Source organism: Xiphophorus hellerii, chromosome 9 (assembly GCF_003331165.1).
Source record: "Xiphophorus hellerii strain 12219 chromosome 9, Xiphophorus_hellerii-4.1, whole genome shotgun sequence".
NCBI lineage: Eukaryota > Metazoa > Chordata > Actinopteri > Cyprinodontiformes > Poeciliidae > Xiphophorus > Xiphophorus hellerii.
The window spans coordinates 13,365,114-13,385,377 of NC_045680.1; the positions used below are offsets into that span (position 1 = coordinate 13,365,114).

At 38.5% G+C, this 20,264-nt stretch overlaps 1 protein-coding gene across 1 annotated transcript in view; it reads left to right on the top strand.

The window, feature by feature from the left end:
- p3h2 (prolyl 3-hydroxylase 2) overlaps window positions 1-20,264 on the top strand; it is a 48,470-nt gene that overhangs the window by 17,536 nt on the left and 10,670 nt on the right. The window contains exons 2-3 of the mRNA XM_032571634.1: window positions 17,813-17,965; window positions 18,517-18,706. Of these exons, the coding sequence (XP_032427525.1) occupies window positions 17,813-17,965; window positions 18,517-18,706 (343 nt within the window). The remainder of the gene's footprint in view (window positions 1-17,812; window positions 17,966-18,516; window positions 18,707-20,264) is intronic.

Consider the following 20,264-nt stretch of genomic DNA (forward strand, 5'->3'; position numbering starts at 1 on the left):
GAGTGGAAAACTTTGGAGCATTTAAAAATGAGTAGCTATGCTCCAAACTCCCCACTTTAAAAAGGCAAAATAAATGCTTGAACTGTCCTTGAGATTATCTGTCAGTGCCAGCATTCACAGCTGTGATGGCTTAGTGCTGACATTTACACTCCAAACAGTCCTTCATCCTGGGTCATCCTGAAAACTTTGGGAAGACGGCAGGCGGTGTTATTAACTGCCTCACAAGTAGCTTAATCCAACACTTGTGGCATGTAAGTGTGGCGCACATTCCTCTGTGAACTGCAGTGAAAGTCAGAACAAACACCAGCCACCTCCTGCTCTGTAATTTAACAATTTTTATCTAGTTTTGGTAATCCAATGTTTTTGTTTTTTTTTTTGTTGATGATGGGGTTTTTTTTTTCTTTTGCTGTGAGGACATGCTTGCAGTTCCTTCTCTATCTCCTGAGGCTAAAATAGTCGTCATGCCAGACAGTTTTTCCACTGATGTAATGGCAAAAAATGTGCAGTTCAGGGGTTATGGCTGATTATTGTATTTCCGACTGTTGCTCTTTCTTTCCGTACCACAAATAATATAAACCACAGCTTTTCCCAGCGTTGTAGTGAACCGTAAAAGTGGACAGAAAGTGGTGGCATGTCTTCAGTGAGTAGTTAATAAGTATAAGTAGAGTGGTAGTTGTGGCTCAGGGCTGCGCGGTCGGGTAAAGTTTCATGTCTTTGTCCTGAGTGAACAGCGACAGGAAGACGACATGAAAAAAGCTGATTTTTTTTTTTTTTTCTCAGGGCTCAGTATGAGTCAGCTGTGATCAGGGAGGAAAAGAGGTCAGCTGCCACTTGTGGACATATGTTTGGATCCACCTCCCACATACACACACGCCCGCACACGCATCCACACACACACAACAATAGTAAGGATCCAACTGTGTTTTTGCACAAATTCCCATGTATCTTAAGTGTCCTGAAAAAAAAAAAAAGCTATTAATTGTGTTGGTTTGAGCCATTGGAAAAGCTTTGTTTAGGAAGGTCTGGTGGTGTTTTCCTCCTCCCAGATTGTCGGGGATTTCCTTTCCTCCCCCCGGGGGCATCCTGTTATCTGAGCTGTGACTCTGTGAAAAGAACTAATTTCAATGACGGGACCTTTTTCTCTCTTTCCTGTAGATGATAATCAACGTAGGCAACGCTTACAATCTAAAACTCAATATTTACTTACAGTAAGCAGCACTGATCCTATAATTGTTAAAACATTTATAGGAAACAGATCAATCTGGTCTATGTCTCTAGACATAGTGGAGTGGAGTAGAAAGATTCGAACCCAAACAAGAGCAAACTTTCTTTTGTAACTAAATTAATATAACAGCTTTTGAAATATTTTTCTTGGAATAAAAGGTTATACCCAAGAATCTGATGGGGGGGGGATTGTATAAATGTTTACCACTCTAAATCAGATTAGTTTAGCTTTTTTGTGGTAAGCTAAAATAGGACCTAATGTAATTTTGAGAATATCGAATAATTGTGTGACCACAGTTGAAGTCAATAATATTCCTGTGAAATAAGTGGGAAATGTTTAAAAGACTTTGTAGTCTTCATTCTAATTATTTCATAATTAGCAGTTTTGATCTGTCCTTTTTTCATTTTTTGCACTGAAGTGGGGATTAGAGGATTTTCTTCCTAGGTGGGTTTGAGAAATCATGTCTTACCTTTTGTACCCAAAGAAATATTTCCAAATAATATTTTGGTGATCTGTAAATCAAATGCCCTCCACAGTTTTAGGCACCGCTGTGGTAACATCGTAACAGTGTGCAATGCTCCTCTATAAAGGTCAGCTCTTTGTTGAGCGTGAATCTCTCTTTGCCCTGTAGCTGCAACCTTACCTGTGTCTAATTAAACACCCTGACAACAGATTGTTCAAGTCATGAAAGGTTCCTTCAAGGAATAATTAATGTTAATGTGAGCTGGGAGGTAAAGAGAAGGAGTCTGGTGGAAATGTGGGTCAGCTGTGCCCCCTGGCCTTTTGTTAAAACAGGTGGGTGGAGTGAACTTTGACCTCCCTGGTGAGCACATCACATTTTAATTACTTCGCCTCTCCAGAAACACTTCTTGTAACGACTCTGCTATAGAATCACATCCAAACTATACGTGATCACTCAGACTTCCACTCATTCTCAGGATAGCCGTTCAATTTTTTTGTCCTTCAATTTATGGATTTTCACGTTACAGCCATCCCAATAATGTCTCAAAATACTCATTTTAATTGTAGTCTCCTCTTAGGCCCAGGAATTACCATATTAGCTGATTTATGTGGCTGCTGGCGTCGTTTCCAGCCAAAATAACAATTTTGGAAATAGGTTTATAAGTAGAATTCATTGCTGAACTTTTAGAAGCCAACTGTTTCAGATTATTAAAAGATTTTGTGGGGAATGTGGTGTTACTTTCTGCGATTTTGTGCTCTTTTCTAAAGGTGTATCATTACAATTTTGAGATCCAGCTGGCGGAGCGGGCGGGTTAGCACGGATGAATGAATTACTGGACGCACACACTCATTTCTGCTTACACAGATGCCTAAACATCTACATGTTTATTAGGCCAATGCAGGTGGGACATGTTAGAAAGTCATAAGTCAACAAATACGTCCTCCCCGTGCCGACATGCATCTCTTTGACCAGCCGATCTCAGCACAGGCTTGTATTTCTTAGTGCTCTTTGCAGGGAGAGGCTGTGGTGCGATCGTATTGTAGACACCGTGTTGATTTTAAGGCCTGAGTCAGTGTGACCGCTGGGAAACCCTTCTGCAAGTAGGCTGTGCTGCCACTGGAACCAAGGAGGGCTGATGGTTATCTCTCTAAGCGTTTCAGGGTGGCTGGTGCTGAGACATGAGCTGCTGTCAGTCACTCAGTCCTAAAAACAAATTAAAGGCTGAAGTTTTTCCATTCTGCTGACCTACGTGCATTTTGTTAAAAAGTGAAACTCAAATAGATGAAGTATTTTTGTATTTATCTCATGTTGAAGGTCTACAGTTTATAGTTTTGTTTTGGATTTAGTTATTCTCGTTTGATTGTTTTGTTTTGTATTTCAACTCTGTGCAGTATTGTAAGTCCAGTATGCCAAATTGTTCTTTTAAATTGTTTCTACACAATTTTCTACCTTAGAGCCACTCAGTGCGAGACCACATTGGTTTTGTTTTAAACGGAAATAAAACATAGGTAAGTAATATCCTGGGATTTTTACATCTATCATAAAGGTCAGAACACAGGATTAGACTTTATTTTTGTAGCTTATGACTGATTAGCCTCTTTAAATCCTTCAGTCACTGTGACACTGATTTTTAGTGTTTTTGGTAATGGAGAAGAAAAACTGAATCAGACGTTAACAGAGATGGTTTCCATTAGTGAGCGCCGCCATTGTCCGGGGTTTGGTACCTTCAGAACTCGGGGCATGCGGAGGTTGTCCTCTAACCAAAAACCAAGGGAGCGCAGAAGAAAAGTAGAAGCAGACTTTTGTATTTAGGGCAAGAAGTCATAATAAGAACCATATTTCAGGAATCAAAAGGAGAAACATGGATTTTATTTATGCCAGCTTTAGATTTATGGTTGTAAAATATGAGCAGTGATTTAGAGTGGGTTTTTTGTTGCTGTTTGAAATATTTCCTCTTGGTAAGTTTGATATTTAAATGATGTGTTCCTTGGCAGCTTGGCGCTGCAAAGAAGAGCCAGCCGCTGTGAAATGAGTGCATGGAGGAACCCCAGCAAACCAAAGTTACATTTCTGCTTAAGAGCTATATTATGGGATATAACTGTCACCATTTCCTTTTAACTCATGATTCACACTGCCAGCAATGTTCCAGCTCATGCCTTACACATTACTGGACTGTGATCCTACCTTAAACATCCAAGTTCTCAACATACCAAAGCTACAAGACTGAAGGAAAATGACTCGACTTTGTTGAGTTTCCAACATGGAACCTCCAGCACGATTTTATCTTCAACATGGAAACAAAGAGTAAGATTGCAACTGATTGACATGTTCTATTTACTTGGTATTTGATCTGTTCAAAGACAAATTAACAATTTGAGTAAAATAAACAACTACGTTTGGGAGAAAGTTTCCATACATCCATTGTCTATACCTGGCAAACCTAACAGGATGGCAGGAAGGATGCTGCTCATCTCTAGGAGTCATCGACCAAGAGAGTGGCCAGTCCTTGGACACTATGTCCACCAGTCCAGCACAGGACAACACAGAGACACGGGACAGCCTTGTACTCGCATCCAATGACAATCTAGAGAGACCGAGTAGCCTGACAGTAATTGTTTTGGACTGTTTGATGAGGCATTTTGTTATTTTCTTTAATGGACCAACATAATGCATAACTATAATATTTATTTACTACCACAAATAAAAAATGTGACATTGAAGAAGAACATTTGTAGCCCATGTGTGGGACTTGTTTATGCATAGTGGCTCATGATAAGTTCACTCCAGCCTCAGTCTACTCCTTGTAAAGTTTCCATAAATTCCTGAGTGGATTTTGTTACTTGTGTACTTCTTTTTTCCACTCAACTTTATTTGAATATGCTTGGATACAGTCTCTTTGAACATCCAGCTTCTTTGGCAATGACAATTTGTGGCTTGCCCTCATTGACTCATGAATGTCATTGTCAGACATTGAGGGTGACAATGTCTGCCAGACATCCACCAAGTCTGCTGTCATAATTATTTAAACCATTGTATGGCCATCGCATAAAATTTATACTTTAAAACTGAAATTACATTAGATATACAGTACAAACCAAAAGTTTGGACACACCTTTTAATTCAATGAGTTTCCTTTATTTTCATGACTATTGACATTGTAGATTCACACTGAAGGCATCAAAACTATGAACACATGTGGAAATGTGCACTAAACAAAAAAGTGTAAAACAACTGAAAATACCCCTTATATTCTAGTTTCTTCAAAGTAGCAACCTTTCGCTGTGATTACTGCTTTGTACACACTCTGCATTTTCTTGATGAGCTCCAAGAGGTAGTCACCTGAAATGGTTTTCACTTCATAGGTGTGCCCTGTCAGGTTAATAAGTGGGATTTCTTGCCTTATAAATAGTCATGAAAATAAAGAAAACCCATTGAATTAGAAGGTTTGTCCAAACTTTTGGTCTGTACTGTAGGCGGACCCTATTTATTCATAGGTCATTTTAGGGGTATTAGAGTATTTGGGGCTAAATGTAATTGTGTGCCACACCTTTTTAAATTGTTTATATAATCAATAAACAAAAATGTTTCAGATATGGATTTATTCCTGTCATTTTTACCATTTTTAATAAATACATCTTCCTAATTTTTCATGTTTAAATTGCTGTCTCTATTCTGTGATTGGACACAGCAGCCTGATGGGTGAAAGTTGGCTTTTGCACATTTTTTCACGTCTAACCTCCTCCGTCGAGCTTGAGAATGTGAGGAACGCTCATTCCAGCAGCGTCTGTCTGCTGAGCCGTCAACATGTCTCCCATACGACCCCTGACACTAGCCTGGTACGGCCACTTACGTCTAGCTCTATAAAGGATGGGGTTAAGGGCAGAATGCCTTTATGTCCTAAAATATAAACGCATACCGGAGTCGCTTGCATATGAAAGCACACATTTTTTTTAAAAGAGTCTTGTTTGTCTCTTGGTCAGTTAATTTTAAAGCAAGCAGCTTTTCACCCAAAGCAAACACCAAGATGGAAACATCTGCTGGACATCATGTAGACCGTTTGGGCACAAATAAACAGACACATTATTCCTGAATGGATTAGTATCTGAGAAAAAGTGAACTGCATCATCTGATTTTGGTGCTTTTGTGGGTTTTGGTTCTTTTAAACCTGCTTGGTCTAAAATTGCAGTCAGCATGCTGTGCGTCAGGAACACTAGGCTTGTGCTATGTGACAGCATCCGGAGTGTGTCCCATGTTTACAAGGCGAGGAAAGACTTATTACTTTAAAGACTTTGAAAGAGAATTACCCCCATTCTTCTGTGGGTGAGTTTTTAATTACTTTCAGTTAAATGGGAACAGTGACACATTGTGTTTTGGACAGGCAATCATTGCTCTCTATATTGTTATCATGGGAAAAAAAGTTAGAGTGATAAAGATTGTGACGAATTGTAATAGTGATAAAATCTAATTGTTGATGTTTGCAAAACCCCAAAATGATAATGCAAATGAAGGCTGTGGCTGGCGATGTAATCACGCCATGAAATGGTGTGAAATGGCGTGAAACAGGCTGCTGTTTAAGCCTGTTGTCTTAAACAGCAGCCTGTTAGATATAAATGTTACCTTTAGAGCATGATTTGTGTTTGTCAGGCTCTGACTGTACGGAGAGACAGATACATTGGCAAAAGGTGACATTGATGCTAATTCATTTTTAAAAACATGTCGTCACTTTCTTCCTGGTCTCAACAAATACCTCAAGTTATCATGATAAAATCTGCTTCTGATTAGACCTTTCACAGTAAAACTCAAGATTTACTGCAAATCAGCTAACCAGGTCATAAATAGTTTTCTGTCAAAGTCTTTGACACATTTGCATTTTCTACGCGTGTGAGGCCACACTCTAATCATCAAACATGTGTAAAATAAGTCGGATGAAATCTGTCGGTGTGTGGACCCTCTGACAAAGCTGCAGGGCTGGATATTCGAACCGACACTTGGGAGGCAAGAGGTAAAAAAAATATCTGAAAGCGTTTCTCCCAACATTTCCTCAGAGGATTTATATTCCTCTGGTGTCGTCTCATTATGTGCTGAGAGTTTGTAAGAGTTTTACAACGTGCTCGCCCATAAATCTGAAATATTGCTGTTGTCATATGGATGTGCTCTTTGCTTAAATCCCCCGCTGGGTAAATGTAAAGGCGTGAGAGTATTTGTGCATGTGGTGATGCATATCTCTGTACATTTTGACCCTAAAGCATTTCAGAGTCGTCTGTTTGGTTTCCAGATATGCCAAGAATTTCTGGTAAGCAAAACCAATTTCAAAAATTGACATCAAACTTCCAAAGTTACATTTTGATGGGCTACATGTGATGTGCTGCTGGTTTCTTTGTTTGTTGCTGTCAGTTCACTGTTGATCTGGGTGTTTAAACTCAACTTTCCCAACACTTGTAGCTTCAGAAAGAGCTGAAAGGAAACACAGAGCAGCCTCCATCTTGTTTTTTTTCCTGAATTTACTTGAAGTTTTGATATAAATTCAGATCTATCTTCAACAGCCTGATTGGGTTTATTTAATCTCCATGCTGTTTGATTAATGTGTTTAAATAAACTTTGATCCTTGTTTTAAAAAAGGAAGTAAAATAAGGATCATGACTTTGATAAAACAAGCAAGAAAATAAGCAACAGTTTTCCTTAATGTGTTGAAGGAAGGGTCTGACAAGGAAAAATAGGCACCAAATCAAAGGTTTTATGTAGGTTATCTCTCACCCAAACAGTCACCCTGTGTATATTTTCTGAGCCAGAATTTTATGTTCATCTCCGTCTGAAAGCCAGGCACTTTCCTCTTCTTGCCACAGTCTTGCACTATGAACCTTTCCCCTCCTTTTTAGGCTGTAAACGTGAACTTTTTGACCCCAAAAGGGAACATGTCATAGATCTTGTTGGATTCTCTCCAGTGGTGAGCTCAGCAGGGGAGTCAAACTGTGTAGCTGTGAAAAGTGAAAATATTCCTTCAAGCTGTAAAACGCAGAAAAGGAGGGTTTCTTTTGAAGGCAAACTGGCTTACAGCAGGACACATCGTGTGTGGGAGAGATTTTGATGGACTACATGTGATGTGCTGCTGGTTTCTTTGTTTGTTGCTGTCAGTTCACTGTTGATCTGGGTGTTTAAACTCAACTTTCCCAACACCTGTAGCTTCAGAAAGAGCTGGAAGGAAACACAGAGCAGCCTCCATCTTGTTTTTTTTCCCTGAATTTACTTGAAGTTTTTCAATGTAGCTGTCTGAAGCATTTAAAACTCTTCATTCTTCAAGGACTTCTGTTTTGATTGATGAGTTAATTTAGCTCTCTGAGGGAGCGGGGTCTATTATCTCATCGTGAATTCAGGATGAACCCTAACTTTTAACCGGAAAATACTTCTTCGGGGTTTTTTTTTTATCCCTTACTAATAAGTGGAAAATTATGTTGAAACTCAGAACATAAATATTGTGCAGGATGACATCTCGTATGTTTGCCAACTCTGTGATCATCAAAGCAGATAAATATTTTCCACTGGGAACTTCAGCTTTCATGCTTATCTATGACAGCAATTTGTGAACAAATGTGTATGATGCAAAAGACAAAGAGCTTTTTCCACATCCGTCATTGACATTGAGATCTATTTAAGTCGCTCACACACTTTGTTGACCTTTTGCTGACTATGTGCTATGCCCATAAAATCACTCATTGCTGGAACTCACAATTGATTTCAGTATGAGCAAAACACATTTCAATTTGCTTTAGTTTCCTCACAACACAGAGTTACCACCTGGATAAAAGTCGCCATTGTCTGCCAACGCTCTGAAAGTCGCCTCATTCACACATGCTCAGTTTCCTCCTCCGTAGATCTTGTTTCGGATGGGTTTGCTTAGGATTTAGCACTTAAACTCCACATCATGCTCATCTTTTCTTATTTTTCAAGACTGGCAGCTTTAGAGGCAAAGTGGGAAAGCTGAGTGTGTCCACACTTACGTGAGAAGCTCACCTTTGACCCCTACGTCTGATTGGAAGGGCTGATGGCACGGATCCTTCAGCTGTGCTGCTTCTTGTAATTTTTCTTTGGAATAGAAAGTTTTTTCTATTTTAATGGTACAAAAAGATTTTGAAAAGTCAACAGTGCTTCCTTCTGAGAATAGGTCATATTTTAACTGATTTCTCATGAGTGTTGAAATGCTTCAGTGTTTCCTAACGTGGCTGTTCTGCTCTGGAAGGGGTGGTGATTTTGGATTTATGTGCTTCTTTGCTCCCTTCATTGTGCGATTTTGCAACGACTCTCGACGGCACTTTAGGGCCATGAACCAATGAGCAAAAGACACATCAACATCTGTCTTATGCTCACACAGGGAAAGTTTATGTCTCTGTTGAATGTTTCTGCATACCAATATATTTGCTGTTACAATAAGATGCATTTGAACACATCGGCACCAGATTTTAATTAGTTTCATGTCTAACTTGCTTATCTTGACCACGATTGCAGTACCCTCCACATCTGTTGTCCCACCTTGTAAAGATCTGTGAAAAGCTTTGAAATAAATTCATCTTTTACTGCAGTTCCTAGAAAATAGATGTGCCTGAAGTATTTTTATATTTTTCTTTTTAAGCTAATCTCAATCTCCTGAGTAATAACTAAAGGCCTGTTTCCATGTATTTGAACCAATGCAGCTTTCTGGAGCTTTTTAGCACTTTTCTTATAGGGAGAAAAAAGTGCTAAAGTGTGAAGTTTTTTTTTTTTTCTAAATGGTATCTATTATTTTTGCCTGTGAACAATTAAATAACTTTATTGGTCTAATTTTATTGCTTTTAATCACATTCTTCTGTCTACTATTGTGGTTGGCAGAGATATTTATCCCCAAATTGATGCCACTGAAGCAGCAACAGGAGGATGCAATTTTTGTAAACATGTCAATTTTGGACCCAGCAGTGGAAATACACACACATGACTGCCAGGGTAAAATAAAAAATTGCATGAAATTAAGCAATGAGTGAAAAGCTATACAGGGCATTTTGTCAAAAGCATCTTATGATGTGATGCAAAGGCCACTTTTTAAATTGGGTAAGATATAAAAAAAAAAAAAAACATGAAATCTCCATGGTGCCATAAACAGTTGTTTTCTTAACAGTCAGAATAATTGTCAAGGAGCTTTTAACAACTTGTGCTTAGACAAATAAGGTTGAATTGGGACTTAACTTGAAACCACATGCAATGAGATTGATGGAAAGGGAGGTAAAGCAATCTTCACAGCTTACTATTAAAAAACTGCAGTAAAATCTATTTTAAGTCATGCTACTGCAATGACGTGAAAGTATTTTGAGCTGTTAGGTTTTTCTTACTTGCCTTTGCTAGGGATGGTAATAGATGTTTACAGTAATTGACTGATTGGTGGCAATGCCAACCTCAACAGCGAAATTCAGATTTTTGAATTGCTGAAGCAACTCACCGTCCCAAAGAAAACTAAAATGTTGTTCATGTTTTATTTGCGCAATATTCAAATGAAACATGAACGTTTACTTTGGTATAAATTATGTACTTGTTTAGTTATCACAATAATAAAGTGTCGGGACAAAGTGAGAGATGTGAAAAAAAACATATCGACTCTTTTGGTTTATAGCAGTAAAAGCTTTGTGGAGAGATTTTCTACATCATTGTGTCTAATCTCATAATATCAATGCCTAAAAGACACAACACAAAAACTGTTTTCAAGAAATCTACACTTCAGCGAGCTTGTTCATGTGTTGACATGTTGTGCAAACTCAGGAGAACATCCCAGTTTTGCAAAGTAACCATGTTAGTGAGCAAATAGAAGACCCACCTGACTTTTTATTGCCACATGTGAGAGTTTTTAACCGTTTCCTGGTGGGAGAATATCTTTCCCATATGTTCCTGTTTAATCCAGGCAAGAAAAAAAAAAAAACAACCTTTCTGCCAGTATATATGGTGTCCCCTGCATGGGCTCCTGTTCCACTCTGTGTACACCTTTGGTACACTCCCCAACCTCAACCAAAGAGGAAAGTGATGGAAACAAAACACTGCTGTTTTGAAACTTCTTGGAACACTTTAGATTTTTCCGCAGTTGAGAAAAAGGCACCTTTATGTGAATGGAGGCTGATGTGGTGGGAGATCAGAAGATCGTAGCTCTAAACGAAAATAAAATGGGTGGTTACGCAGGTCTGTTTTTAGAAGTCCCAGGGAAAGAGGAGTGACTGTGTTGCTGTATTTTCGGCAGGAGGAAACATGAGAAATGTGTTTGAAGAGGGCATGAGGGCGTCAGGGGAGGAGGAAGACATTATGAGTGATTTTCCACCCTGTCTGCACTGCTTAAATCAAACACACCTTGAGCTTTTTTTTTTTTTTTAGGTTTGTAGACATAGATGGCCCTCTGTGTACTGAAACTGTTGACTACAGATTATTCTGTGGTGTCTGATGGTCTCAGAATAGCTCTGGGAAGAGGTTGTATAGTCTCTCATCAGCTCCATGGAGCTTAACTGGGAACTGAGACAATATGGTGAAAATAGCAGGATCAGTCATTGCCCCGTACAGCCAGATGATGTCAACCACAAGGAAGACATGGCCACAGTTGTAAACCCAGCAGTTCAGCTTGGCTGATTTACATTAGGTCATTATAAAGACAAACTGTGTTTTGGTTGCTAATAGCTTCTGGATCGTGAGCGCTTGATTCACATTCTGGGTTTTTAAGCTATTATGGTCAAGTTTGTTTGTTCATTTTACCTACTAATTAAAGCCAGAAGTTTTTCATAGAGTGACGACGTGCTGCTGTGAACAGAGACTTTATTATTCGGCTGCTGTTTCCCTTAAGTATGTTCTCATCCTTTAGGATGCCAACCGTGTCCCCACGTGTCTAATGAAGAGGCCTTTTTTTTTTTTTGCAGCAACATTACTGAGGTTTATTCCCAGGAATTCCTCAGAAACGACCTTATAGGAACAGGAGAAAGAGGTCAGTGTGCAGAGCAGAGCTGTCAGCAAGAACAGACAGGGGAATAGAGAAGAGGTGATGTGACGGACAGAAAACTAAAGGACAGGGAGAACGGATATCAAAACCGGCTGCTTTAGCCCATGACATCACTGTTTTCCTACCATTGCATGAGCCTAATGTTTTAGCCATGTTTTGTTTAAAGTACACCTTGTTTGGTTGACTGGTTTCCTGATTGGCTCGGAAAAATGTATTGTGTTACACTCAAGATTGTGTGTTAGACCAGTATTTGACTAATCAGTGTAATTCAAAAGGAAACCACTGTCTGGTCTGCTCAGCTGAGATTATAACGTTAAAGAGCAGAGGTGTCCAAACGTTTCACAGCCACGTGGGCTGAAATTGTCAGGCTGAAAGCAAAGCAACTTTTTTCTGCATTCATGAGACTGCCTGTCTTGTTGAATTTGAAAGAGACTGGCGTATTTTCTTAGAACCGAGGAAGCCCCACATAGAGGCTCCAGACTTCCAGGAATTTCTCAGTTTCTCCGATCGTCACTCAAAGGTCTGTCTGTGCGCTTTTGCGATGATTCAGAGTGGAAGTGAGTGGGCTGGCTTGCCTCATGGTAAGATAATCAGCCACTTACACAAACTAGCATGAACTCTGAGTGCCAGGTATGGATTCCAGCATCCTGACTCAGCATCCCTAATAAATCTACCATAAGTATATAAAAAATCTCTTTTTAACAGTGTCGAGTTTAATACAATAATATAATCAATAATTATTATTGCATTTGGCATATATTCTGTCCGGTAAACTAATATAGCATTTTATTCCATTGAATAAGACTTGTTGAAATAAGAAAAATGTTGTATAAGACAAATTGAAACTTGACATTCCATCTGTGCTGTGTCAGTGAGTTATCGCAGTAAAAACAGCAGAGATGGAGTCTTCCCAAATCACCGTGAGCTTTTCTGATCCTTATCCTTTTTTAATAAATAGTAGATTAATATTTTCATTTCTCTTCTGTCATATTAAAACAGCATATATACCGGAAGAACCTAATAAAACAGTATTTTTGACCCACTCTTAAATCTGTTACGTTTAAATTATATCCTGATTATTTTATCCAGATGTTCAGACTGCAGCGACAAACTGCTGAGTTTGAAAGCTAATAAACCTGAAGCAAGTCAAAATCCTTACCAAGATGATGCGATAAACTAAGAGGTCAGACTTTCTTCTGTTGAATAAGCTGCTTTTACGTTGCCTATTTGCTTACGGATAAATAGAGTAAAGAACGCAGTGCAGCCTCTACATCACACTCAAATCTCAGCTGGGTAAAAGTAAACTTTATGTAACTGCTCTGCTTGCAGAGGAGTAAATATTGTTTTTATTTTAACATGTACAGGAAGAGTCTAAAGACACAGACGTATCATATGTTTGGGGATAATTATTTGCAGAAAATGGCTGTGTCCTGAGTTAAGTTAATTATTGCAAGGAGTGGTTGCTCAGAGTTGTCTGAGGCTGATTTGAAAGAAACTTTCTTTCTAATCACAAGAAAGGAAATTGTTAAACATGGTGCTTCAACATTTGTTCAAGAAAAAAAAACTACTTTTTACTTTGACTGTTCTTTGATTACTGGCTGTTGAAAACAGCAGGCTTTGTGTTTCAGTAACATGATCCTCATGTCTATTCAGTTTCTTTGTAGATAGAAAAAGGAGAGGGTTCCACTTTGGGAGCCTTAACTGCAGGGAAAAGTCAAAGAAAAGACGTAATGTCTAGCTTTGCAACATTTCCACCCATGGCTACATGAAAATTTTTTGGTAGAAAGAATAAAATATTTGCCTTTTGAAATTAATCTGGACTGTGCACACAATGTAATCGCTTTTTTTCCCCCCTACTGCAATCCATTAGGAAGCAGTCATTTCAAACTGAACTCTAGGTTTGTGCCTCTGTAACATAAATAATTAAAGCCCTGTTTTAGTTTTGCTTAACTATTCCCTATGGTATAATAATTATTCATATTGTCTTGCAACTTTTATTTTTTATTTAAAGACCTGTTTTTGCTCTGGGATAAGTGCTGTTTTTGCCACAACATCAGTGGCGTTTCTAAGGTGCTAGCCCAGGCCTGTTTACATACCTGTTCATCAAGGAGGAGGCCTGGTGGAGCATGTTAATGAAAGTTTAGCTTGGCACGATATCGTACCCACATTAAAAGCATTTTTTTTTTCCAAATTGGCAGAACAGTCCAAAAGCTGGGCGACTCGGGCAAAGTGAGGGCACAGACTGAGAGGCATTTATTCAACTCTACAGGTGCTGCTTTGAAATGTTGTGGGAGAGAAAACGTAGTCTCGGGGAACAAGATGTACACTAACTCAATGTGTTTGGAAATTTGCCTTGAATGGCAGGGCTGTAATGATTTTAATCTTGTAGATTAAAGTTAAAATTAGCAGCACTTAAAATATTTTGTGCCAACAAAGCACTGACTTTCTGTCTGGAAAAAGTTTTAAACATGAGAGCAACAGCAGTTTCAGTTCTTACTCTGACAGACAATTTGGGATAAATATAAATTTTTTTTCATGAATTTCATCATAAAAGTTTTAGTAATAGTGTAAACGCAACATGCATGTGGTATATCTATTGCACAATGCAACCCGTTCCTGCAGAACAGTTTGTTTGGTGATGTATCCAGTCTGGTCATTTTGCTTCTGCATCTACATCCTGTGGTTGTTTTTAACCCAAATTCTTGGCAGTCTAACATCCAGAGGTTTCATTCTGCACAGGATCCATGGATGTATTCTGAGTTTAAGATATTTACACTCGTTTTACAGTTGATCAATCCTGATTTTTTTTTTTTATCTCTGACAAACACAGGTGATCATCTCACAAGTTTAAATTTGCTTAAATGTGACCAGTATCTCTTCTACATCATTCAATAAATGATACCTGAACACGTTTATGATTTTAAATTTCTCATAAAACTTTCCTTGTATTATGTCCACTTTGATAAATTCCTCAAAAAAAAAACATAAACACCTTGAATCTTGAAACTATGACTAGATTTTTTTGAGAACCTGACGGCTGAAGTTGCAGTATGTGGATCTGACAATAAAGTAATATGGAGGGATTACTTTATCCCTGACTTTAAATTGAATGTTAAGGTGAACAGGCCTCATGAATTTCTTAATAATTTAGTAAGACTTTTTTTATGATCTGACACAACTTAAGTAGAGATGCACAGATCAGAACTTTGTTCTCACTGTTTAATCTGCTGTTATGTAAAGCATTGATCTGCAGCTACAGATTTTAGTTTAATCTGATTTCTCTTTGAGAACTATAAAAAGATGTATGAACAGCACTGAAAATATTTTCCTATACTCCCACCTTTAAGGTTTGTTAGTTATTCATGTTTTGTACTCTTGCACTCTCTCACAGCCTAAATTAATAACCAGTATGTTTTGAGATGTAATTAAAAATACAGTTTTTTTTACATCTCTCTGTTTTTTCTGACTCGGTTTCCATGGATGATTTCTCAGTAAATCTTCACATTTTATTCCTAAGGGGACAAAAACACCATCTCATTTACCCGGTGGCTCTTTTAGCGTGTTGATTGGTTGTGACATACTGTATAAAACTTGTAAAAGTGAGACAGGAAAAAAACACAGTATGATCACTCTTGATGCTCTGGTTGCACTCATTCTTCCCTGTTTTTGGGTCACTATTGTTGGGTGCTTTCCAATGGCTCCAAGCAGGTGATCCGGCCAGGAATGCACTTGGCTCTGCTTCTGCCTTTGGCCTTTCAGGGCTAATCGAGCATGTCCTGCTGGGTTTTCTCTGTACCGCTGCATGAGGCAGAGCCAACATTGTCAGACTGCAGCATTATTCTTCTGAGTGAAGTGGGATGTTTGTGAGAAGACGATTGTCTGCTTTTTCGATTAGGGCTGCATATCAAGCCTGGATCCTCGGTAGAAAGCACAAATCACTTCACTTTTGTTTCAACAGCGTATGGGCGTGCACTTCAAGATATCTGTAGAAAAACCTATTCTACTTTTCCATTTCCATAATCCTGAACAAATGTGAGAATTGGGAAAATAAAAACTTGTATTTTTCTCATAACAAATCTCTTTAGACTTTAGAGCCAAAAATCCATCAGTGCAGGGCAGAGAAATGCCTAGGGAATGAGGGTTGGTGGAGTGTTGAGCAATCTGTTATGTATTTTGGCCAAACTGACCTTCTCTGTTGTCACTGGAAGTTGAGAAACGCTGTGATCTTCTTCATAGTTTGGAGGCGCTCATAAGGTGAGGAGTTTATTCGATTGCCAGCGGCTGTCCCTGCAGGGAATATTAAACAGAAAACAGGCTCTGTCTGATTTTTACCTCTTACTATTTGACTTTTATTTCCTTGAAATCCTCAGATCGTCTTCCTTTGCTGTGTGCTCATAGATTGCGCACTCTGGATCAGTCATTATCAATCACAACAAAACATTAGACAGCTATTTCCAGGAACTAAGTGTTTAGTGAACAAAGATTACTATATGAAGAAAACCACACAACAGACATACAACCTTTGAATGTATGACCTGAATTTAGTGTGTGGTGTACGTTTTGCTTCGGTTCATGTTCAGGCTTGAGTACTATTGTCTCCTCTGATAAGAGCCAGACATGATGGCATTGTTTTACATTTTAACAGACAGTAGAGGAACAGAGGCATGAGAAAGATTTTGGGACTTATTTGTTCGTTGTTGGGACACGTGCTCTTTGATTGCCAATAATGGAAGATTCATGTTGACATTCCAGGACGAGGTTGGGTGTGTAAACCCAATGCAGCATGACAACACAAGCACCATCTGCACCCTAGAGCTCCTTCTGGATTGTTACAAGACTCTTTTACTGCATCGAAGTAAAGCGTACAAGTCGTATAAAATCTGAGAAGTGAGATTTAACAGCTGAACTGCTGACATTAATGTTAACTCAACCAGTAAGCCCTGTGTTTTTTAACATTGTTAAGTGGGGATTTGGAGCTCTGCGAGTCAGCCCATGTATTAGAGGACATGCAGTTCGTTGGGGGGATTCACATAAAATGTGTGGTGATAGTTAAACAGGATATAAAAATATCCACTGAGCTGCTCATTTTTTCAGTGCTGTCTGATTTTGTAAGCAGTGACATAATAGCTTATCCTGGTAGTTGTAGCCATATAGCTTTGTGAAACTATGTGGTTTTATATATTTCTTCGTTACAACTGCTAAAGCATTTTATCACAGTTTCCATTTCTCCAGTTTCCATTTTGTCCTACGTTGTCTCAACATATAACACATGCTGTACTTGCCCTGAGTAAAAATAGTTGGTTTTCAGGACAGTCATCTGTTTTCTCCAGCTAGTGGAGTAGATAAAATTAGAAAAACAAATGTAAGCAGGCAATGGTTCCATATTCAAAGGTTAAAAACTTAAATAAACTCCATTTCAGAGTAAAACTGTTACTACTTATCTCAAATGTAAAAAAAAAAAAAAAATACAAACTGCTAATCTTTATTTTTGCACTTTCCACAAGGTGCTTGAATAAATTAGATCTTCATGTTAGATGCATTTCTCAGTATGTACAGTAGAACAGATTTATGAGGCTACGTATTCAGCCATACTCCTCCTCTGTAAACTCTGCCAAGTTTCTGTTCTTCATTTGTGAAGAAAATCATTTATTGCATTGGCTATAATAATGACGGCTGTCTTTTCATAACAGGATGTGGATGGGAACGGTGTGGCCTCCTAAATCTGCTCAGATTTTCTCTGTTCAGATGTGACATCGGAGTGTCCAACTAATTCCCCAAAACTTTATTTTTGGGAAAGGCCTGAGTTTTTGTCAAGTGGTCTGCCTCTTTCAGCAGATGTTTCTTCAGAGAAATTGTATCCTTTTTGTCAGGCTTATCAATCAACTCTGTCCCTTTCTTCTGAGAGGCTTTACTGTTCTTAGAAATACATGTAAAAATGAGGCTGAAGTGGGAAAACAACACAACCTGCTGTGCTGGAAATGAACGGACTTTTCTTTTCTTTTCTGATGTTCTCTGAACTTTTTGACCTACTTGAACTTAGTTTGTGGAAATTTTGTTCTATTCATCCAAAATTAGAGCCTTTTAGCATTTAATGGCATATACTTTTTTCTCTGGTTCTGTTTTTCTTTTTCAGTTGAAACAGCCGGAAAAGGCGGCAGCAGCAGCTCATACCTATTTTCAGGCCAATCCAGAACATGTGGAGATGGGCCAACACCTCGAACAGTACAAAGACCTGCAGGGTGTAGAAGAAAGTCACTTTGTGGACCGGGAAGCCCGGCCTCATCAGGTAAAAGAAACAGTCTTTATGGTCGAGGCTTTCCTCCTGTCTGCAGCATGTGATTTCGAAAGTACAGCTGCTGTGGTTTTACAAACGGCCTTGATAGAAATGACCCCTAGAGTTTTAGTGACTGGAAACTCACTGAGGCCTTTAGTGATAAGCTTTGAACGCAAAAGGGTTTTAACTCCTTATGCTGCTGCTCCAGCCACTTCTTTTTCTTTTTCTTTTTTGTGTGGCTTAAAACTAAGCAGTACCTTCCATTGGAAAAGTCTACATCTTGAACTTTTCCTTTTCACAGCTAATTACCCCAGTGTGTTATATGTGAAAACTAAATACATAAGTAAAAATTGACAAATGTAACTTCAGATCAAAAGATTCTACTCTTCTTTACCTTGGTGTCTTTGTGCACAAATTAGATACTGCTGGCGCTTTACTTAACACTTCTTTATCATAAGAAAATGTACGTTCTTTAAAGCATAACTTGAAGAAATAGAAAGATGCTTCAAGATTTATCCTCTCCTGTTGTCTCTTTCTCCTTCCCTGTGACTTCTCTGTCACAGCAATCATTCACAGCTGCAGTAAAGTTATACGACAAAGGCGACTATGAAGGAGCTGTAACTCTGTTGGAGGATGCTTTGGTGGAGTACTATAAAGCCGATGTGGAGTGTCGGGCACTGTGCCAGGGTCCGCAGAAGTTTGAGGGCCACGACCACGTACGCTACCGCTACAGCCTACATGAAGTCGTGTCAGGTAAGACAGAAAAAGTCACAGAAAACGTATCTACCTGGTTTCAGTTTCAGTGCTACGTTTAAATTTTAGTGCAAGCATAAATATTTATCATCCAGCGACAGATAAAACCAGTGTATAATTCTTCTTAAGATTTCATCATTCATCTTAAGTAGATCAAAATGTATTTATCAATATGTATGTACAGTTAAAATAAAAATCCCTTTGTCCATGCTTCAATTTGGACTTCTTGATAATAAAAAGGTTTGTCTTGTTGTCTTTACAGATAAAAGAAAACATAAATTGAATAATTTGCGTTTATAGCTCTACTAGCTACTGTAGGTCCAATGTGTATAACTTTTTGTTAATCTATGTTATAAAACAGTGTATTCAAGTTGGAAGTACAGAGATTAGGCTGTATAGTTTTGCACACGTTCCAGATGTGCAGCTGTCAAAATGGCAGCTGCACATCTGGAACGTCTTTAAGTCTTTAAGGAATAATATAAGTGGTCATTACAAAGAACAGCCAGATTACTCGCTCAGTGTAAGTATTCGGCTTAGTTTGGCTGGACTAGCTTTGCTGCACAGTTAGCTCTGGGATTTGGTAGATATGCACTATTACCATCTTCGACAGACCATGTAGACAACTTGACCTCAGGCCAGGAAGACGACATGAATACATTTATGGACACAGTAGAAGATGATTTTCCATACCCAAGTATTTCTAGCAATTCTGTGTAAAATAAAATATGTAAATAAACAAAAAACCGCCAGCTTTTGTATTGCATGTATTCAGTGTGGTGCTTTTAAAATGTATTCAGTTCACATTTTGTAAATAAAAAATGCAGCTAAAAACAGACATGTATTTGATTGGGATTTTATGTGGTAGGCTGGGATAAAATAGCAAAATAATTGGGAACTGGAAGGAGACTGACACGTTTTTCAGTTTATTTTACATACGTGAGCCATCCGTATGCAGCTTGCCTGAGTCAATACTGAGTAGAAAACTTTTCTCTTCAATGACAGCTGTTGGGGTATGTCTCTACCAGCTTCATGCATGTAGAGACTGATTTGTTTTTTCATTCTTCTTTGCTAATGAAGTTTGGGGCAATGTTGACCTCCAGAGCCCTTAAAGGGTGAAAGAAACTAATAAAAATACTTTTGTCCTCTTGTATCTTTTCATTTAATTTTACTGTCTTTCTGTTATCTTGTCGTTTTGTTTTTCTCTCTTGTATTTGGAAATATTTTCAAAATCTAAAGTTTTTTTTTTTTTAGTCGTTCTGCATTTTCACTTTTACTTTTGCTTCCTGCTTCCTCCATCCCAGTCAATGGGACATGTGTGTTTGACAAAAATCAGGCCATTTTCTTTGGAAGCTGAGGCAGGTTTTTGTGCGGTAGCCGCTGCCTAATTGCTGAGTGAGTGTTTTCTGACTTTCTCATATGTGTGGTCGGATTGGGTAAACATTAAAAGACAGCTAATTCATTTTGGCCAGGCTTTGTTTTACTTAAAATGAACGGATTATTTTCCATAGCGCTGCACCAGTCGATTCTGCGATCATAATGTTTATATGTGTAATGATGT